Raw genomic sequence first — 22,267 nt, 5'->3', positions numbered from 1 at the left:
CATGGACAGAGGAGCCTGGCGGGCTACAGTCCACAGGGTCACAGAGTCTGACACAACTGAGCGACTTAAGCACAGCACAATAGATACCATAATGTACAAAGAGCTGTTCTCATTGTCACTTAATGAAGTGAGTAGGTACTAAACTAACAAACAGGAGGATCCTCAGTGAGCACCTACACTTTATGTTAATTCATGCCTTAGTAAGGTTTAAGCTAATTTGATATTAAGATTTCAAGAGCTAAATATACTTTCTTCCCCTACAGTTTTGACACATGATGAACTCTAGCACTGGCTTGTGTAAGAAGATGAGAAAGTGTGACAAGAAATCTGCCACCTGCTGGGGAAATGTGGAACTACTTCCAAGACTTGTCAAAGTTTCATTAAGGATCAGTGACATATTCTTGGATTTAAATTATATTATTTAAAAGTAACATGTATTTAATGTATTGAATAAATTTGTTATATACTGTAAGAAATGACCATTGAGTGTTTAAAATTAGATGGTTCCTCTTTCCTGATTGCATAAAACACTGGGTTTTCATCAGTTAAAGTGATAATTTTGCCAGATAACCAGGTTGAACATATCTGACTAGCTGGTCCTCATGGGAATTTATCAAACCATCTACATCTTTGAATATTCCAGCTGTGTTTATTTATATATTTCTTTATTCAAAAGATGCATTTAAATTCAAGAGACCTATTTTGGGTTTTTTTCTTCTGAGAATGAAGGACTTATGGTTATCTCTGAATAGTATTTTTAAAAATTAAGCCCATTTGTACCTTAACTATTTGTTTTAAAATGAAAGTAGTGCCACACTGTAACCACTTAGTTTATTTGTTTTAAATCATATGATGTTTTAATCCTATGCTTTTTTTTTTTACTGTTTCTAATTTTTATTTTTATAAAATTATATTCTTGGACTTATGGGATATGTATGTATTGTTTTTAAAAAAGAACTGGTTAGTTTTATAGAAACTAAGTTAAGAATATAAACAGCTTTTCTCTTTTATATTAGATGAATAGGAATAGTAAATGTTAAAAAAAACAACTGTCCAGCTACTCTAGAATCATAGGATCTTGGGACAGGAGAAGACCTGTGTCATTTTGGACCCTGTCTTCTGAAGAAGCTGATTCACGGGCTGAGGTGAGTGTGGGAAATCATGATTGTGGGAAATCATGATTGTTCCGGATGACCCTGTTGATAAGTGAGGTTTGAGAAACAGTTAAGAGAGTTTAGTCTCCAGCCAGTGTGCCAGCCCCCCTTCCAAGGCCCTGCCAGGTGGAGCCTCATGCCATCTTGGAAGCTTCCAGGGCCATATGGAACTGTCTGCTCCTAGAGCCGGACTGTTCTGTCTTTGGACAGTTCGTGCAGAGTTCCATGGTGAGCCAAAAGCTGTCTATCACGGGTCTGTGCTTATTCCTCTGAACTCTTCTGAACAAGTCTACCCTTCTCTATTGGATAACAGCCCATAGAGTATTTGAAAATAACTTCTCAGCTCCTCACAGCTTCCTTTTTCCTGATAAAAGATCACAAGACCTCATTCCCTTTTCCAATAACCACCCCCCTCCCTGGTTACTTGTTTGGGTTTTCCTGTGATGAAATGGAGTGCTCAAGTACAGGGAACAATGTAGCTCCTTGAAGGAGAGAAAAGAACACTTCCAGGAAGCACCACAGGCCATTAGCCTGGAGTTACAGGTAAAATTGGACTTTTCTGTATGAATATGTAGTTTGATACAAATGGGAGCTGCCCAAAGAAATGGTTGCTTCTAAAGGCCAGGCACAGCCCCTGGAACACGACCAGACATGCAGTTGCTACTACCCAGGAGAGATGTCAGAAACCCAGTGAATAGCGTTCAAAGCAACAGGTGTATGTCAAGTCAGACTGTCTTCGGCCACTAAAGCATGGCTAAGAGAATTTTCTTCTCTGAGATTCAGCAGCAAAGAAGATAGTAGCATTTAAATTCCCCCTGGAACAGAAAGGACTATTCATCGAGGGGCTCTGACATCTGTCTCAGATCCCTGGTTCACAGTGCAAGTGGTAAGTATAACACAAAATCTGTCACTGCCCAGCCCCTCTTGCCCACTTCTGTTCAGTAGTAAGGGGGTCCACCCTCTTCCAAGGGGCTTCCTGGTGGCGCAGTGGTAAAAAGTCCACCTGCCAATGCAGGAGACCTGGGTTCAATCCCTCGGTTGGGAAGATCCCCTGGAGAAGGAAACGGCAATGCACTCTAGTATTCTTGCCTTGAGAATCCCACAGACAGAGAAGCCTGGTGGGCTACAGTCTGTGGGGCCACAAAGAGTTGAACACAACTTAGCAACTAAATAGCAACCACCCTCTTCCAAAGAATCAATTAATTTGTTAAGATCTTACTTTTGGTGGCAGAGTTAGGGAGTTGAGGCACAAAGGACCAGGACTCAGATTGATCCACATTCAAAATACAGGCAACTTTGTGATAGTAGCACATGGTTAGGGGCACCCAGCTCACCCTATAACCACTCAAAAAATGAGTCTTGAAGTGTTAGGTAATGGGACAGCTGTTCCGCATTTTGCAGTTTATTAGCCCAGTATCAAATGTAAAATTCTAGTTTCTGAGAAACTCTAGAGTGAGGTCTCTACATAGAACCTGCTGTTAACAACTTTGATTATAGACTTCAGATTTGGAGAATAATCTTATCCCCTACAGTTCATAATTATTTGCATTTAAGTTATTTACTTCAGTCATGTGATCCTGCCCAACTGTATATAAGGTTTGTATCCTGTCTGATATGATTTCACTTTTTAAAAAAATTTATTTTTGGCTGTGCTGGGTCTTTGATGCTGTGTGCAGGCTTTCTCTAGTTGCGGCAAGTGGGGGCTACTCTCTCTGTGCTTGGGCTTCTCCTTGGGGGGGCTTCTCTTGGGGAGCACAGGCTCTGGGGAGCACGGGCTTCAGTAGCTGTAACATGGTTTCATTTTTAAATCAAAGGTTTTGATTAAGATCTGGATAACTTTTCGTCCTTAAATTCTAAAAGACTGGTTCAAAACCAAAATGTTTGAATGGAGATGGCCCCAGGTAACCTAATGTTCAATTTAAAATTGGGGGCAGAGCTAGAGAAGGAGTAATCTTGGTGCCAGTCTTGAGTAGGATGAATTGTGAAGTAGACATAACTGACCATACATTGGAGTGTCTAGCCTCAGAGCATCGTGCCCAAACTCCCTTTTATACAAAAGTTAACAAACCCACTACTGACGTGTAGACTTTCCTTTGTTTTCCCACGGTCTGCTTCCACCAGAAAAATGTTTCCAGTTTTGTCCAAAGGCCAGTAATCTAGGTCTTCCTAACCTGCACAAACCCAGCAAATTTTTAATGACCTGTTGTGTGACAGTTGACATGTCCTTTTGAAGTTACAAGTGTAAGTGGAATTAAATAAATATTCAAATGAAAATGCTGGAAAGGGAAAGCATCAGAAGGCCCGGAGAAGTGACATTTAGGATGCAACATGCAGTAGGAGGAAGCACAAGCCAAGCAGAGCCAGCATGGACGTAGGTTTCTTCCTTTGAGGACAAGGAAGACGGTGTGGGGGGCTGGAGCCTGAAGCACAAGGTCACATGGGGGGGACATGCAGTGAAGAGCTCTCACACTCCTCAGTGTTAATCCAGAATCTCTCAAGGGGTATTTTTATGCCTGCATGTTTCCTAATATTATGTTTATTCATAACATCTGTCCTAACTATATTGGGGAAGAGCTCTTGGATAAGAACAGATAGACATATGGGATCTGAAGATGCCATTTTTCTTCATTGCACAGTGTCCGAAACAAACTTCCCCGGCCTAAGACCATATGGTACCGGTGCTCCCCGCGTGTGGACCCACCAGGAGGAAGAGAAGCTAGTTTGTTTGCCCTAAAACTGTACAACTGTGGAATGAAGTCTTTCCACTTTTATGAGGTGTTTGTAACCTGAGGTAACAAAAGCATAAACACTGCAGGAAATACAACATTGCAACAGGTGGTATATATGAAGAAGTATTAATAAAACCCTAAAAAAAACTGTAATAATGTTGAAAGGTTGTTAGAATATCCTTTGCTATCTTTAAAGACTCACACCAGAGAGAAAAATCACATCCATTTAGGAAGACCAGTCTTTTTTAAAAAAAAAAAAAAAAAAAACCTTCACACAGATAAACACATACCATACACATGAGACACTGTGCTTATAGAAATCTCCTGGAATAGTAGGGAAGCATGCAAAGAACACAAACCTAAATCCCCTAAGAAATGCTGCAAGCAGTGCTTTCTTCCTCGTGCTTTTTAACAACGTATAACTCCAGCTTCCTCAGGAAGACCCTGGAACACGCTTTGCCAGTGGCCTTCCAAATCTGGCAGCTTGGTCCCTGGAGACAGCTACATCAGAGGAGGCGCTTCTCCCAGTAGACAGTCCCTAGTGAGGGTTGGAAATGTTGTCTGAACAAGACCGCAACCTCAGAGTTGTCAGCTGGATACCTTATTACTTTCGGCTGTGCTAGGTCTTCGTTGCCACACGGGCTTTTTCTCTAGTTGTGGCAAGCAGGGCTACTCTCTAGCTGCAGTGCATGGGTTTCTCATTGTGGTGGCTTTTCTTGTTGCAGGGCACAGGTCCTAGGGCACACGGGCTCAGTAGTTGTGGCACACAGACTTAGTTGCTCCTTGCCATGTGGAATCTTCCCTAACCAGGGATCGAACCCATATCTCCTGCATTGGTAGGTGGATTCTTTACCATTGAGCCACCAGGGAAGCCCTGGATGCCTCATTAGAAACTGAATCCTAGTATAAGGTAGTGACAGATGAATGTCTCTTGCTTCTGTTGATCTCTTGATCCCAAGAAAGGATCGACTTGGTGGATAGAGGTTTGCAGGTTTCTAGGGTGTGACCTATATACCTTAAGATTAAAGTGACTTTTTTTTCTTTATAGATCATGAAACCCTGCTTTGGGTGTAAAGGCAGGTGGGGGAGGGGATCAGCTACTTTTGCAACAGGTGGTATATATGAAGAAAGCTACTTTTGTTTGCAGCTAGAAATTTGAGATAAGCAGCAGTGTCCACCCAACCCCCTTTCAGAACTTTAACAGAAATGTACATGTTATGGTATGAAAGGGAAGGTCCTCAAAGCCAACCTAAGAGTTAGATTTTAATGGTGCTGAATATGAAGAACTGCTCACTCATTAAGGCCTTGCTGTCCTAGATTTTAATCATTTCACTTTTTGAGCTCTTCCTTTGGCTCATGACAAGCCAGAGGCCTCTGTCACCTCACTTGCTGACTATGTATAAAGCAAAATTGGAAAATAGACTCCTCCAAAAGACTGAAGGCCAAAAGTACTCATTTGACCATAAATATTTTTATTAAATGTGAAAATACACGGGCATAAAAATAGTACCCATATTTGTAGACATGTCTGAGACCCATTTCCATTAATTTCCGGTGTCTTATTTATTAAAACACTAAATTGCGATGGATTAAGTTATACTTAGTTTTGTCTCATTCAGACCAACTACAGACTTAACAACAGGAGTAATATTTTAACTCATCAGACATCTCCAGTTCTTACCTCGTCTATGCTCTGCTTTCCACTGCAGGTAAGAGGCTCAAATACAGAGGGTGTGAAACAAAACCCGTTTACTATACATGAAGCCACGCAGTGGCTAATTTTACTCTTAAATCATTCAGCAAATGAGATCATCCATTAAAGCAAATTATCTCCACCTATTAGCATCATTTGCAATTACAGAATAAACTCTGCTACTAACAAAAAAGGAATGATCTGATTTAGAATAATTGTTGATAAATCAGCATTTGCCACCCTCTTTCCTTTATAAATACAGAAAAGTCAACCACATTCAGCACAGTGGCGTGCATTTCTCTCAGTTAACCACACACGTGTCCTCAGTGAAAACTGCACAGGGCTGTCACAGGTGCCCTGTCCCTTTAAGGAGGCAGAGACCTGACTGAAGGGCCATTTTTAACTAAGCATCTTGTGTCCTTTTTTCATGGTAAATTTCACAACTTATGACCAATTTCATGCTCTAAAGGTGAAATCTTTCATTTTTCCACCATGAACAGAAAATGATGCCAACTAAAATTGTTAGCTTTTTTCCCCCCCATGCTCAGTTATAACTAGTCTTCTTTCTCTTAAGCAGTGGGTAGTTTTGACATTCAATTATCAGAGTCCCCAAAAGTTCTGTTTTCATACTGATACTTGAACTTTTAATACTGCCTAAAGACCAAAACGTTTTTAAATTAGTGCTGTTATATCCAATTCACATTAGTAAACTGTTGAAGTCATTTTCCAGTTTTCATTTATCCATGGAAAAAAGCACAAACTTTCAGAAATGGGTATTACATTAATTTACTTTTAGACTTTTTTTCATGTTTATAGGCTGATGTGTTTAATACTTGTTGCTGTGGAAAAATACCCATTTACTGACCAGTGACACTTCACTTCTGGAGCTCACTGAAAAGGAAGGGAATGTGAAACAGCCAAGGCTGGGCGCCCCTCTCATTTTCCTTTTCCACAAAGAGCCACACAGGTTACTGGGCACCTGTGGTCCCCAAACCAGAGCCTGGAGAGTGATGCTCCTGCATCAGGCCACCAGGACAGACAACTGTCCTTTCTCACTCCCAGCACTCTTATCACTGTGGAGGGCAGGAGGGCCTGACCATCTTCCCAGTCAGGCAGATTCCAGAAGACTACTGATGACCCTCAAGGCTGGAACTGAAAAGTCATTATTTTCCTCATTCATGAGCAAAAGCAACAGAATCCAGAGAATTTCTCTCCACGGCGTTGGCACCTGGCACCATACCTGCTTCTGTCTTCACTGAAAACAAGCAACTCTGCATAGTTCCCTTATGACAAGTCAATGCATGGTAAGACTTCAGGAACGGGATTTATAGTTCTCGCAGGTGGAGAAGAAACAAACGCTCTCAGTAGCAGGATGGCAGTCAGCAAGTGACAGGTGCCCAGCACAGTGGCCCACATGGCCCACCCCCAGCCATCCTGACCCCTTCAGGCTCCTCCTTGCTGGCAACTTTACATCCTCTCCTCCAAATGGAAGGTGGGTGATTTGATATTTCCTTTGTTCTGATTTGTGAAAATTCTTCCTTGTAAAAGTAGGTAGAGGCAATTGCAAGATTTCAAAGAGTTCACAGTGACATCATACATGAAAGAACTAGATTGAAAGAAAGTTGCTGATTTAACTAATGAAGTAATAAGATTAAAGAATAAAAACGAATTTCCTTTGGAAATTATTTTCACACTGGCTTGAATTTTGAAACATTAAAACAAAAGGAAAGCTGCAAGCTGTTTGCTAGTTTTCAAAATGCCATCTTGTTTATTGGTAAGAAAGAAACTTCTAAATAGATGCAAAAAGCAGCTTAACGTGTTTTGTCCAACTCAACTATGTTGTTTTTGTCCCTCAGATTAAAAAACTCTTTTCCAAATATGTTTCAGAATGACTGTAGAAGGAAACTATTTGTGCTTGGCTGGCTGCTGTGAATATTAGTGGTAGGACAGCCCCAACAACTCAGAAGATGCTTGATTTCCCAAAAAGCAGTCAGTATATTAGGCCCATCCTACTTAAACTGTCAAAATGTTCTGAGGCCAAAAAAAAAAAAAAAACCTTTCTAGAATAAAGGTATAATTTTTATCTAAATAATTCTTAGATTTTAAATGCAGCATCAAGAGTTCCATAATATTTTATGGAATCCCTATCCATAAATATTTAATGTTCTAGATTAACACTTATTTTTCTTCTAAGGAAAAAATTATCCAGCACATAAAGACTGAATAGTTCATTTTTCTTAAAAGGTAAGAAGGTATTCCAAGAAGAGATGCTATCTTGACAGTGGACATACAGCCAGAGCTGACTAGATCTGTAAACCTGTTTCTTTCCTGGCAGAACTTCCAGAGGCATCAAGGTCTGGAAAAAGGGCAGGCCTGCTACTTAACACCCACCTCAAAGCATTCCCACGTGGGCACCCATGGGCCAGGTAGGCCAGGACATAAGAGAAACTGCTAAACTTACTAAAAGTGGGAAGCATGGCATTCTGTCTACACTGACTGAGCAACTGTGCATTCTAAGCCAATCCTGTTACAGGAAATGCTGTACGACTCACAACTTCAGTTGTCAATTCTGCACTACAGCAATATTATTTAAATACCACTGCTATGTTATCTGAACTTACTTTACATATTTTTAGTTCATTGTATTTCATATTAAATAAAAGGGCCAGTAGGGCTTACAGTTAATTCTGTTTCCATGGTTTTCAGTATTCTCCTCCAGGTACTCAACAAAAAAATACATGCTTAACCTGAGCCCAGACCTCACCCTGGCTCCTGCCATTCGTAGCAGGTTCTCTAACGGCTCTGCCCACCTTCAATGACAGGCCACGTTCATGCTGAGAGATGGGAACGCAAGTGGAAATTTAACATGACAGGTGACTGGACAGACCAGAGTCGAAGCAAAGTTGTGCCTAAGAACATACAGCTCAGAATGTTCATTCCTCTCGGAGAATGCTGACACCTCAGGCTCCTCCTCACACATGCAGGCGCTGACACATATGCAACAAGAAGAGAATCTCACTGCTCCCGTGTAGAAGATAAAAGATCTGTGCGCCCGTCTCAGACTGCTGCCATCCGGTCACAGCACAGACACAGGCTGCTCTGCCAGAAACGGAAGCCCGCCTGCCTCCCTGCCCTCACCCCCGTCAGCCTCAAGTCTGCAATGGAAAGAACAGACACTGCCATTCTGAACACCTCTTTGGTCGTGGACAAAATGAAAGATTGGAATTTTCTTTTTCAATAGGATCCCGGAACAAGGTTATTTTTGTTTGTTTGTTTTAAAACTTTAAAAAAATGAAGGAAGAGGAGCAGAAAAACAGCTGGTTTAATTGAAGTGGAATTTAAATCTAAAAGGTCCGCCTGAGCTGAAGGGATTGAACCCTTGCCATGAGTTCCAGCTCCTGTGGAAAGGGTTGCCGCCACCTCCTTGTTGGCTCTCTGCGTCCAGGGGGTCTTCTCCGTCATCAAACTTCTTCCTCATTTCTGGAAAAGAAGCCAACAAGGTGAGACCCAGCTGCTACTGGGGCAGGGGAGGGGCTGGTTCTGGGGGCTACACACCCCAGTTGTTGGAACAGTTGCGCCTGATGTTCAAATCCAGGCTCCCTGCCACCCCATCCCCATCAGAAACAGACTAGAGAAACCAGCCAGGGCTCAAAGTAGGCATTCACCAAAATTCAGACACCTGAAATCTTCTCAGAAGAAGCCACCCAAGGAAATTCTTCCCTGGAAGAGATGAGGAACTGCAGAGAATGAGACCTCAGAGTCACATGTGCTTTTCTGATCGAACAGCCCGTCGCCGTCCTAATCCCAAACATGAAGTCAGCTAGGCGCAGCCTCGTCAACGCATGCAGTGTCTGGGCCTCACTGTTAAGTCTGAACAGAAGGCAGGCTCCCCAGGCCTGAGGGAGGGAGGTTTTATTGTACAACCTGGGAGCCACCTCTGCTGCTGTGCCTGTCAGTCCTGGGAGACAGGCCACTGCAGACAAATGGCAGAAAGGATGCGGTAGGCAGCAGAGATTAGAAAAAGCTATTTCATCCTTAAAATAAGGACAGGAAGAACAGAGTACAGAAAAGAACTCTTGGTAAGCAAGAATGCAGCTCTTTTCTCCATCATGCCATTCTGCCCCCTGCTCCCCTAGAACTCAGATCCAGAGGCCCTCCAACTTGAAATAGCTGCCTGACCCGCACTGCACAAGCTGAGGGAACAGAGCCACTCATAGGCGTCAGTATCTGCAGGTAAAAGAACAAACAGTATGTAACCTACTGTACTAAGTCAGTCCTGTCTCCCTCACTGGATTGTAAGTTACTTGGGAATAAACATCATTTAACTTCAATTCCATAGAGTAAGTAGTAACTCAAAACTCTGTCAAATGGGCATAAAATGTGATTTCCTTCTATTCTGTTGTAGTCGTCTAGCTCAAAAGTCATGGTTTCTGCTCCCACTGACAAGGATTGCCACAAAAAAGCAGTAAGTATTAGCTTAACATGAGATTCCCTCTAGAAGTGTCAAAGCATTGTTCAACATTACCCCAGTTCTTAACTGTTTCCCTCTTATTATCCAGGTCATTTTAGCTTATGGTGAAGTAACAACTGGTGGTTAATATCAACCACTAGCAATCGACTGACTTGAGTCAGGGCAAGATTCCTGGGTAGCCGCTCTCAGAAGGCAAGAATATTTGCCCCTCTCCCACCACTGCACATGCCCACCAGGCAGCCCATTTCCTAATCAAGCTCCTGTAAGTACAGTGTGAAAATCAGCACTGATCTCTGACTCTGGAAGGAAACTAAGAGTATCCCTCTTGTACTTTCATATCACAGATGAAAAAAACCTGAGGCTCAGAAAAAGTTCTAGGAGTTTGCTTAAATAGAACCTTAACTCAGCCTTAAGAGGCATGTGCAGGCCTTCTGATTCCACACTTGATGGTGTCTCCACTACGCCCAGAGTCTGACAGGGGCAGACACAGAAATGAACTTTGGGGACCGTCACCAGCTCCCGAGGTCACCCCCACGGGTCCCCACCAGCACGCACTCCACCGTCCACTTCTGCCTCTAGACGGGCAGAGGAATAGAGCTAACAGCCACCAGTCACTGACGCAGCCACTTCAGGAGAAGAGAAACATGAGTGCAACCACTACCTGGATCAGAGAGGACTTCTTTAGCAGCTGCTATGTCAATGAACTTTTTCTCAGCTTTTTTCTTTTCTTCTTCATTCTGGAAGTTGTCTGGGTGCCACTGCAGTGCTAATTTTCGGTATGCTTTAATGATTTCTTGCTTTTTGGCATTTCTGAAGGGTGGTAAAATTCATAATTATTTAAGAAGTGTCCAACACACTGCCACAAAGAGCTAAAAGACAGCTCAGAAGATTCCACTGGTTTTCTGAACAGTACCCACATACCCAACTAAGCGTCTGACGCAGAGCCCTGCCTGACAACTACAGCTGCCAGGCTTCCCTGAATGCTTGTTCCCTAATGCTAGACTCTCACCAGAAATAAAGTATTCCTTCTCTTTACAACTTTCCCTTTTAAAAACTTCTTTGATGCATTTTGAAATTTTCTGAATTTCCAAACTACCATGATTCAGTTCTTGGCATTAAAAAAAACAGACTCTTTGAAGCACACAGTCAAATTTGCTTCTAGGTTTGCTTACTTAAAAAGAACAAAGTTTCAGACTTTTGATTGGAAGATAGGTGGTTCCCTTGTTCAGGGAAGATGGGTCTAATATAAATGCACCTACTGAGTAAATTACATTCTCCCTGTGCCTCAAAGTTGATTCTGAAAGTGCCATTTTTATCTTTAGGCCTAGAGAAGTTTTGTTTTCCTCAACCCCTCTCCGGTCTGTTCCCCACCCAACAAAAGCTCGCTCCTGCCTCTTTACCTTCCTTAAAAAATCTAGGCCCAGGATCTATTCATGCTCCAGTGGCTTGTCTTTGTCACCAACTACTAATTCTCTATCATTACATGACTAGTCTCTATCAAACAAATTTATCTGTACTATGTAAAAACAACTTTGTGATGTTAAAGGTTGTTAGAGTTTAATTTATAGCTTACATAAGAAAATGAATCATGGAATAAAAAGCAACAATTAGCTTTAAAATAGTTGATTAAAAATAATGCAAATTTTAAGTTAGTAGTTCACCTTTTTACTCCCAAGATTTTATAATAATCTCGTCTCTGTGACTGTTTCAGTAGCCTCTGTGCTTTCTCCAGACCTTCTCGAATCTGCTGATCATTCTCATTGTGTTCCTGAGCAGTTTCATAATCCTGAATAGCTGTCAAAATATGTTGAAGATAATGCTCTTAGAAGGAATTGTAACTTGTGACATTTACCCTGCAAATGTGATACCAAGTCACCATCCCAACCCCTTCCTTCACCATCACTAAGAGCCTAAGAAGTGGTATCACCTTCATCATTTGGTTCAAAACTACAGGAGGCATCCTTTTAAGGCTGCATTAGGTAGCCTACACTCCCATTCAGTAAACACCACTTTGCTTGTTTACCTGGCCACCCTCCCACATTATCTTTCCCACAGCTGTGTGTTGTCTTAACATCAGCCCTTACACAAAGCAATGGAGTGACTGTTACAGGAAAATAAGACGCAGCAAAGACAATCTGCATGCTCCGTTGCAGGGCTATGGTTCAGAAGATTGAGAGGCTTAGAAGAGACCAGGAGAACCATCAGGAAGCAGAATAACCAGTTCACCTGCAGGTTTCAACACAAACTATTACAAAGCTGAGTTTTTTTGAAGTGCCAATCAGAACAAATACATACACAGTCCTGGTATAGGAAGGCTGACACCAATTCACACTACATCTTATTTCAGATTATTTTAAATATGTAGACAATACAAGGCATCTGAGTATCTAAGGTCACACAGAGCAGACTTATCCTTAGAAGGCCCTGAGAGCGAGGGCGGCCCTTGGCTGGTGACTGACAAACTGGATTTGGGCAGTGTTCCCAACATTCTCTGATAGGAATGGCTGGCCGTAGCTACACAATGTGGATTGGGCTAACCATCTTACCCTCTGGGCATCTGGCATTTTGCCATGGGCTGGCCAGCCCCCAGTAAAGGCCCTGGGTCTCTAAGGAGCTTCCCTGGTAGACACACTTCACACATGCTGAGGAATTTGGCTTGTCCTGCACAATTTCAGACCTCGAATCTCCCACCTGGTTTCCTCTGGATTTCACCCCATGCGCCTTTTCCCTTTGCTGTTCTTGTTTGTATCCTTGTGCTGAAATAAATCTCAGCCCTGAGTACAACTATGTGCTGAGTCCCATGTGTCCTTCTGATCCAAATCTGGGGGTGGTTTGGGGAGACACCAACACAAGTTTTTCTCACTCTCCTCCCTGGACAGACAAATCAAATGGATCTTTGGGCTCAAATTCTATTTTTTTATGGAAATGCATTTCACTATGGGAAAGACATCTCTCTGGATAGCATGCCTGAGCATTCATCTTGGCAACAGCTAATCCTGGCAGGGTTTAAAAAGGCCCCTGGGGCAGGTTAAAATGAGAAAGACATTCAAGCAAGATGGACAAATTTAGTCTGCACTACATAGAAAAATAACCAATACTACCTTCCACTCATGGAGTAAGAGGGAGGGCACTTCAAGCTTTCATCGTCATTCCTGCCTCAAAGCATTAATGTTAAATATTAATATGAAACATTAATATTACTGACAGCCAACTAACAGTGACATCACAAAATACCTTTCCAATTTAGTGCATAGACACAAAGCCATTATAAAGAGCAGTCAGGTTTAACCTGTAATATCCATAGCACTTGATAACACAGCCTAGTGGGGAAATGTACTTGGAATTTAACAGAAGAGGAAAATGTTTCAGTATGCTCAACTTTTTACTTATGCAAACTACATTTAAAACATGTTTTCATTCTTAAATATTCAGAGTAGCTTTCTCAAAACAGTCTTCTGTCTCCTATATTTTATTAACAGTTAAGATAGATACATTTTTCACAGTACAGGAAAAATAGGTTGTTTCCTCAAATTCACATGATTACAGGTAGGTAACTAAGTAGAAACTTAATATGGATGATGTAAACATCCCATGGTCATAAACTAGATAACTCATTTTTAATTATATTTCTTAGAACAGTATGTTATATATTAGCCAATTAATTTTCTAACCTCTGAACCTAAAAACTCATCCTTCTCAAATTCTTTTCTTCCACATGCCCCTCACCCAGTTCTTAAGGAGCAGTGCAAACCACCAGATCAAGAAGGCAGACAGTAAGCACAGGAATTTCCTGCCCTCTACCCTCCAAAAATAAAAAATAATATAAACACGGCAGTCCTGAAACTACAGCAGAGCAGAAATGGTAACAAGTTGCTGGAAGAGAGAAGGCAACTAGGATCAGATTAATAAGTAAGCCTAACAGAACTGCAATCCAAATACACACTGAAAGAGGCCTTAGAAGATTTTGAAAGCTGTTCACTTTGGCCAAGGATTCTGAATTTAGCAAGCAGGAGGAGCGCTAAGGCAATCATCAGGTTACTTCATGAGGTGGGTTTAGTAATGGCTGGGCAGCCTCTCCGCCTGTATATGAAGCAGCTGGCTGTGGCATTAACCCCAAGCGAGGTCCAAGAACCAGTCTCTGCAGAGTGCCAGACAGCATGTGGAAGGTCCCTGCCGCTCGGCCCCCCGAACACCAAAGGCCTCCACAACAGACCTGGAATAAACACCGGAAATGCAGTTCCACACCAACGGGCTCCACCAATAAATGTGTCAAGTCCTGCTTATTCTGGCAACGGGGCAAGATGACGAGCACGACAGGGAGTCTGTCTGTAAACAGGTCCTACCCACTTTGAGCCAGTGTGAGCTCCCCAACACAGAGAAGCATTCGAAAGACAGATGTGCACGATACACACAGCTGCAAATGGCTCCCTTCTCACACTCCATAAACCCAGTATTAAGTCCCAAATCAGCTTCCCTTCAAAATATATCCAGGATTTCACTATTTCTCACCATTTCCACACTTGCCACTGTGACGCAGTCCCGCATTAATACACCTGACAGTTCTAACAGCTTCTTCATAACGTGTCCACAAGGTTCCCAGCTGCCCCTTACTTCCCTAGAGTCTATTCTCAAAACAGGGACCTCAGGGGTCTTTTTAAAGATCGTATCTGACCTCCAGTACAATATGCCCCAAGGAGCACCTCCCAGATATCATATAAAACAAGGTAGATGGTAGGGAGAAGGGAAATGAGGGGAACAGGAGGGCACACACCATTTTCAGCACAACAGTGCAAGGAGCCTGTTCAAGGGCTGCTAAAATCAGCTAGTATCAGCTATGAATCTAGGGTAAGAGGAGGAAGCAAATAGAAAGCCCTAAGGGAAAGAGCCCAGAAAATGCCAGCAAAATTCACTTCCTGTGAGTATGGTCTCTCCCAGAAGTGAGCAACAACCTGCATCCTTTACTAAGAAAACTGCAATACTCCCTTCTGGAACTGATAGAAGGACAGGGAGAGGGTATCATCAGGAGAGTTTAACAGTCATAAATGTGCAGGCTGCTAACAGCAGTGTAGCAAATTGCATAAAGGAAAAAAAGGACAATATTAAAGGGGAAGATAGGAAAGTTTGCAATTTCCACACCATGTAATTAAAGTTCCCTCTCAGCAACTGATGGGAAAACTAACAGAAACATTATACCCAGAAATTGCAGAATACACATTTTTCAAGTGCACACAGAATATTCAGCAAGATAGATCCTACACTGGGCTATAAAACAAGTCTACATAAATTCAAAAGGAGATACACCTAAATAATTTAAAAGGAAAGAATTCACGAGTATGTTCTCTAAGCACAACAGAATTAAAATAGAAATATATAATAAGGTTGTATATTGTCATCCTGCTTATTTAACTTATATGCAGAATACATCATGCAAAATGCCGGGCTGGATGAAGGAGAAGCTGGAATCAAGATTGTCAGAAGAAATAGCAATAACCTCACATATGCAGATGACGCCACCTTATGGCAGAAAGTGAAGAGGAACTAAAGAGCCTCTTGATGAAAGTGAAAGAGGAGAGTGAAACAGCTGGCTTAAAACTCAACATTAAGAAAACTAAGATCATGGCATCTGGTCCCATCACTTCATGGCAAATAGATGGGGAAACAATGGAAACAGTGATAGACTTTATTTTCTTGGGCTACAAAAATCACTGAAGATGGTGACTGCAGCCATGAAATTAAACGACACTTCTTCCTTGGAAGAAAAGTTATGACCAACCTAGACAGCATATTAAAAAGCAGAGACATTACTTTGCTGACAAAAGGTCTGTCTAGTCAAAGCTATGGTTTTTCCAGTAGTCATGTAAGGATGTTAAGAGTTGGACTATAAAGAAAGCTGAGTGCTGAAGAATTGATGCCTTGAACTGTGGTGTTGGAGAAGACTCTTGAGAGTCCCTTGGACAGCAAGGAGATCCAACCAGTCCATCCTAAAGGAAATAAGTACTGAATATTCACTGGAAGGACTGATACTGAAGCTGAAGCTCCAATATTTTGGCTACCTAATGCGCAGAACTGATTCACTGGAAAGACCCTGATGCTGGGAAAGATTGGAGGCAGGAGGAGAAGGGGATGACAGAGGATGACATGGCTGGATGGCATCAATGGGACATGAATTTGAGCAAGCTTCGGGAGTTGGTGATGGGCAGGGACGCCTGGCACTTTGCAGGCTTGGGGTCAGAAACAGTCAAGCACAACTGAGCAACTGAACTGACTGATAGGTGCTTAGGAAACTGAAATATTTTAAAATTAGACAAAATATCTAAATAATACATGCATCAAAGAAGTAGTTAGAAGGAAAGTTAGAATACATTTCAAATCAAATGACAATGAAAATAAAAAATGTGAGATGTGCAGTTTTAAATACTTACATTTAAAAAGAAAAGAGGCCTAAAATAAATGACAGTTTAAACTTAAGAAGCAGGAAGAGCAAAATATAAGTCCAAAGGAATTCAAAGGAAAGAAAGAAATCAATGAAATATAGACAAGAGTCATAGAAAACATTAACCAATCCATAAGTTGGTTCCTTCAGAAGACTAACAAATTTGACTGAACTACACTGATCAAGAGGGGGAAAAAAACAAATTGTCACTATTAGAAATGAAGAACAAATGATCACTTCAGACCTTACAGACATTAAAAGAATAGTAAGAAAGCATTAAAAACATCATATAACCAAAATGAGCAATGTAGGTGAAATGGATGAATTCACTGATGCACACAACTTACAAAAACTAAAATGAGAAAACAGAAAATATGAGAGACCCTATACTGATAAAAGAAACTGAATTCATCATCAAAAATGTTCGTACTAAGAAAACTCTGGAACCTAAGATGGTTTCACTGGTGAATTCTCCTAAACTTAAAGAAGAAACACCAACTTTATACAACTCTAAGAAAATGAAGGTATGATCTTTTAACACAGAACACTTTCATGGAATAGGGCAGATTTAGCGTCACTAGGTAGAGTTCAAGAATAGGCAAGAAAGCATAGGAATCTGGTTACAGGACATCAGAGGATGTCAAACATAAAATATGTCTTTTCCACAATTTGGCCAGGCTGGCCCTTCATCCAGAAAAAGTGTTACCTGGCTCCTGTTCTCAGAATTATAGATATTATTAGTAACACTAAAGTAATAGCCATGTCAGATGGAGTTAGTGCAGCAATCAAAGGTCACACCTAGGCAGTTGTAAACAATCTGCCTGGCAAGAAGGAGACTCAAGAGATGCAGTTTCAATCCCTGGGAGGAAGATCCCCTGAAGAAGGAAATGGCAACCCACTCTGGTATTCTTGCCTAGGCAATCCCATGGACAGAGGAGCCTGGTGGGCTACAGTTCATAGGGTCATAAAGAGTAGGCCACAGCTGAGCAACTAAACCATCACAGGTCATAGCTAGAAGGAAGCTATCCCATTAAGTACCATTTACATAGCAAAGTCAATGCAAGTTACCAACAACTATTCTAAAAATAAGTACAGTGGAAACCATTTACTAGAAGCACTGCATTAAGCATCACTTTCTGAGCACCATCTTCTTTCCCTGTCTTGTAACTCAGAGAGTTTCAAAGAGGGTTAAGTGAAATGGAGTTTTTTACTCTTTGCTCAAGTCTGCTGACTCCTCAACTACCCTCTCATGTTCTTTCTCTGTCACAACAGTCCCATGCAATATGTACTGTTTGCATTCTTACTGTATATATAAGGAAAGTAAAATATTACAGGCTAAGTTACTTGATGGAAATCACATTGCAAAAATTAATGGTTTACTCCAAAGGTATAAAACTGGCCAACAAGCATATGAAAAGGTACTCAACATCAATCACTAATCATTAGGAAAATGTAAGTTAAAACCACTAGTTATCACTTCACATCCACTAGGTAAAACCAGCAAACAGAATATAGAAAGCCTTCATATAAGGAAAAAGACTTCAGAGATAGATCTATTAAATTATTATCAAACATCTTTTTCTTCAGGAATCAAGCTGTCAAATTTCTCTAAAAAATAAGTGGGTTTAACATTCGAGATACAAAGGCATGTTTCAACTTATATGTAGCAGCCTACAAAATTGAACCTTTTATTTTTCTTAACAGCTAAGCTTAAAAGCTTGTGCAGCTTCATTAATTTCACATTTAGAGCTAAGGGTTTACATACAGGGAAGAAAATCACACACTGATGAAGCATTCCAATAACTAACTGGAATGCAAACTCCTAGAATACAGCCTTCTGGGAGCCCAAGAGTGAAAAGAGCAAGCAGGCTAAACGCATCTGTGTAAATCACTTGCCTTACTGACACATTCTTACGAATCTGAAAATTTGCCGTTTTATTCACATACATTTCAAGCCTCAATCAGACCTCAAGGACTATACCATAAAAATGTTCCATGGTGTAACTGTGAACAAAGTTGTCATCACTCCCAGGAAACCACTTAGAAGATTCTTTTTAAATTGAAGAAAGCAGGAAGAAAGTAAAAGATCAATCTGCCTTAAAAATGAGTACCGTGAATCTTTCTTAATTATAAGGTCAGTTATCTCTCTCTTAGTACAGTTTTGTCATTGCTGTGATGCATTCTTGGGCTTCCCTGGTGGCTCGGACCAGTCAAGCGTCTGCAGTGCGGGAGACCCGGGTTCGATCCCTGGGTTGGGAAGATCGCCTGGAGAAAGAAATGGCAACCCACTCCAATACTCTTGTCTGGAAAATTCCATAGACTGAGGAGCCTGGTAGACTACAGTCCATGGGATCACAAAGAGTCAGACATGACTGAGCGCCTTCACTTTTTGCATTCTTACTATGCTTAAAATAACTGCACATTTCATTAAATAAATATGCAGCAATTATTAGGGGGGAAAACCAGAGTATCACAAATCAAGTTTCCCCAGAAACATACCCTTACTGTTTTCAATCTTAAATGCTTTACTTGTTTTAAAACCAAAACTTGTCATTAAGGGCTATAAGTCTCACTTCTTTTAAAATCATCTCATTTAGATGTTCTTAGTATACTGTCACATGGAAAAGGTCACAAGACAATATATATGAAAGGATTCTGTACGACTACTGTATTGGCCTTGGTTATCCTCCAAAAATAGAGCACTGCTTTTATTCAAGGTGCTTACAACATCTAGCAGGAAACTCTCTCTGCTACTTGAACAAAGCTGGATAAGCAGCTGTCCTGACATTTACTAACAGCTTGCAATGTGGGAGACCCAGGTTCACTCCCTGGATAGGGAAGATCTACTGGAGAAGGGAATGGCAACCCACTCCAGTATTCTTACCTGGAGAATTCCATGGACAGAGGAGCCTGGCAGCTATCGTCCATGGAGGCACAAAGACTCGGACACAACTGAGCAACTGAGTGACTAACACTTTCACACTTTCTAGGGATCATAGAGGGTTATTTTATATTTAGGCATATACGTCACATATATGTCTGATGTATGTCTAACATGTATATGCACAGAATACGTACAGAGGCATAAAACACACACTCATATATATGCATAGATAAAACTCTGAAAGATATAAATCCAAAATGAGCAGTGATTACCTCTGCATGATATGAGATCTGTAACTTGAGTTTTCTAGTTTGTTATTCATCTTTTCTAACTTGTCTACAATAAAGCAAGCTAAAATTTTTATTTTTATATTCCTCTGTACTGGATTCAACAGCAGAACTCTTTCCTTACATGGTATATCTTTCATGTTCCACCAAGAAAGTATGATTTACTAAGAAAATGATTTTTAGGTTCTCTGCCATTTTTCTAAAATCACCAACATCTCCGGGTAAACTTGTTCTAAACAAAAGGATATTAAACGGACTAACTGCACATATATCAACTTCGAGGTATTGCGTATCAAATTCCTTAAAGATTTACCTTCATCATACATTTCTTCTATTAAATAGGCCTCTGCTCGGTCTTTCAGAGCATTCACATTGTCAGGTTCTACCTGTAAAACTTCTGAACATACTCGAATAGCTTCAACAGGCTTCTCATCCTAAAGGTAAACGTGAGAAAAGAACTTATGGTTGTTATTCCATATGTCAAGTTTTACAATTCTGGAAATGAGTCAGCAATTTACCTTAGAAAAGCAGTGGCAAATCCTTTCTTTTGAACGAATTGTGTATTCATGAACACCTGGCTCTGTTTTCATGACAGATTCATATTTGCTGATTGCATCTGTGTACCTATTAAATGATCAAATCATGATGAGTAAACTGAATTCTATTTCCAGAGCTAAAGAAAAGGACCCTCTACTCATCACTATCTGTGGCTTCATCAACTGACCTGAATGAGCACATGCCCTCAAAGACTCCTTCTCCCTTATAATCTACAGTAGTAATGAAGGTTCTCTCTGCAAGTAAGGGTTGAAACACCTGGCCACAGAAAAAGTATATGGATAAATTAAAGCACCCTTTTTGAGTACTAACTGATCAAATCAAATGACGGATTCTTTATAGAAAGCAGTTCTTGATTTTGAAGCTGAGGAAAACACTTTGTTAAAGTCTGACTGCCACAAAGCACCTTGTAGACAACTGAGATCAGGTTTTACACACTTGGTTACTACACATTTTATAAAATCACAGAACCCATTATGTGTTATTTTATATAATAAATATCAATATTCATAACTGAATACAAGGTAATTTCTTGCAGAAGAAACCCCCAACTTTACTAACTTTCTAAGAACAATAAAAGCTACTTCAGAATTGTTTTAAACTGGCGAAAAATACTAGTCATGTTATGCACTGTTACTTTCCTCAGTAACAACAAACTGTAAGACATATCGACATGCTGCTGTGGCAGATTAGTCCAAAAGTGCTACAGTCTTCACATTTAAATGCTGCTTTATTAAAATACAGGTTTAAAGATAACACTTAGAGCAAAAGGTAGCCATCAATGTCAAAATCCTAGTTGGGATGCTGTTTTGTAGATTTCTAACATGGGGGGGAAACTATACAGAGTGTGTGAGGCCTCACTTTCTCTCTTAAAACCACACATGAAACTAATATTAGAAATTAAAAGTTCAATTACAAACAGTATCTAACTTTACATAAACGATATCATAATAAACTATTTTTGCATCAGAAAGAAAGCTCAATTAGAAAATAATGTGCTTCACTTAAAAAAAAAAAGCCTCTGGGAAGGTGGAGCAGAGGCGGTTTCCCCACCCCTCCAGCTGGACGCCTGTGTCAACACCTTGCAAGTATGAGAAAATTATGGCCCCAACCCCCACCAACATCAGCAGCTCACAAGACCTCTGGTGAGCCTCTAATGATGTGTGTCCACATCCCAACCAAGGTGGTGCTGGAGAACATGAAGTTGGGAGCCAGAACTTTCACCCCTGATCAGAACTGAGTCCCCCAAACTCTCACCTACACCAAGCAGTAGCAGGAGAATCCCACAGCTTGAGCAGCAACAAAGGCCAACTGGGAAACGTCTACATTCATCTTCCAGTTAACCAGGTGGTGCCCACCCTCCAGCCCCTCATGCTCACTTTGCAGAAACAATGTCAGAAAAAGCCACCCAAAACAGAAGAATCAAAAACCAGAATCTTATAAAATGAAAATATCCAGATTTCAATTAAAAACTAATCATCATACCAAGAAACAGCATCTCCAAACACCACCAAGAGGACAGGGATGTTAGAATTATGACAAAGATTTTAAAGTAGCCACACACACACACAAAAAAGCAATTAACAAGCAGGCTTAAAGCAAATGGAAAAATATAATGCCTCAGAAAAGAAATGGAAAGTCTCAGCAAAGAAATAGAAGATATAAAAATTCCAGATAGAATTTTTAGAACTGAAAAGTATAAAAACCGAAATAAAAAGCTCACTGCATGTGCTCAACAGCAGAATGCAGAGGACTGAGAAAGGGTCAGTGAATTCAAACAACAGAAATTACTAAATTTGAACAACAGAGAAAATGAAAAACAGAAATGAATAGAGCTGCAGGGACTGTGGGGCTAAAACCAAAAAAAAAAAAAAATCTAATATTTGTGAAAGTGAGAAGTAGATTTAAGGGACCAGATCTGATAGAGAGTGCCTGATGAACAAATGTACGGACGTTCATGACTTTGTACACGAAATAGGAATCAAGACCATCCCCAAGAAAATGAAATGCAAAAAAGCAAAATGGCTATCCAAGGAGGCCTTACAAATAGCTGTGAAAAGA

General features: G+C 40.8%; 2 protein-coding genes across 5 annotated transcripts in view; one reads left to right on the top strand and one right to left on the bottom strand.

The window, feature by feature from the left end:
* Positions 1 to 476, top strand: part of UGGT2 (UDP-glucose glycoprotein glucosyltransferase 2) — a 148,226-nt gene extending 147,750 nt beyond the window's left edge. For both annotated transcript variants that reach the window (XM_069601914.1, XM_069601913.1), the window contains exon 39: positions 264 to 476. In XM_069601914.1, the coding sequence (XP_069458015.1) occupies positions 264 to 286 (23 nt within the window). In that variant the 3' untranslated portion in view covers positions 287 to 476. The remainder of the gene's footprint in view (positions 1 to 263) is intronic.
* Positions 477 to 5,338: 4,862 nt separating this feature from the next.
* Positions 5,339 to 22,267, bottom strand: part of DNAJC3 (DnaJ heat shock protein family (Hsp40) member C3) — a 61,474-nt gene continuing 44,545 nt past the window's right edge. For all 3 annotated transcript variants that reach the window (XM_069601917.1, XM_069601919.1, XM_069601918.1), the window contains 5 exons: positions 20,170 to 20,275; positions 19,965 to 20,085; positions 11,709 to 11,841; positions 10,709 to 10,857; positions 5,339 to 9,056 (listed from right to left, as the gene is read on the bottom strand). In XM_069601917.1, coding sequence (XP_069458018.1) covers positions 8,899 to 9,056; positions 10,709 to 10,857; positions 11,709 to 11,841; positions 19,965 to 20,085; positions 20,170 to 20,275 — 667 coding nt within the window. In that variant the 3' untranslated portion in view covers positions 5,339 to 8,898. The remainder of the gene's footprint in view (positions 9,057 to 10,708; positions 10,858 to 11,708; positions 11,842 to 19,964; positions 20,086 to 20,169; positions 20,276 to 22,267) is intronic.

This window comes from Ovis canadensis, chromosome 10, assembly GCF_042477335.2.
Source record: "Ovis canadensis isolate MfBH-ARS-UI-01 breed Bighorn chromosome 10, ARS-UI_OviCan_v2, whole genome shotgun sequence".
In the NCBI taxonomy this organism is placed as follows: domain Eukaryota; kingdom Metazoa; phylum Chordata; class Mammalia; order Artiodactyla; family Bovidae; genus Ovis; species Ovis canadensis.
Note: the sequence above shows the minus strand (reverse complement) of the source record. Positions and strands in the feature narration are given on the sequence as shown.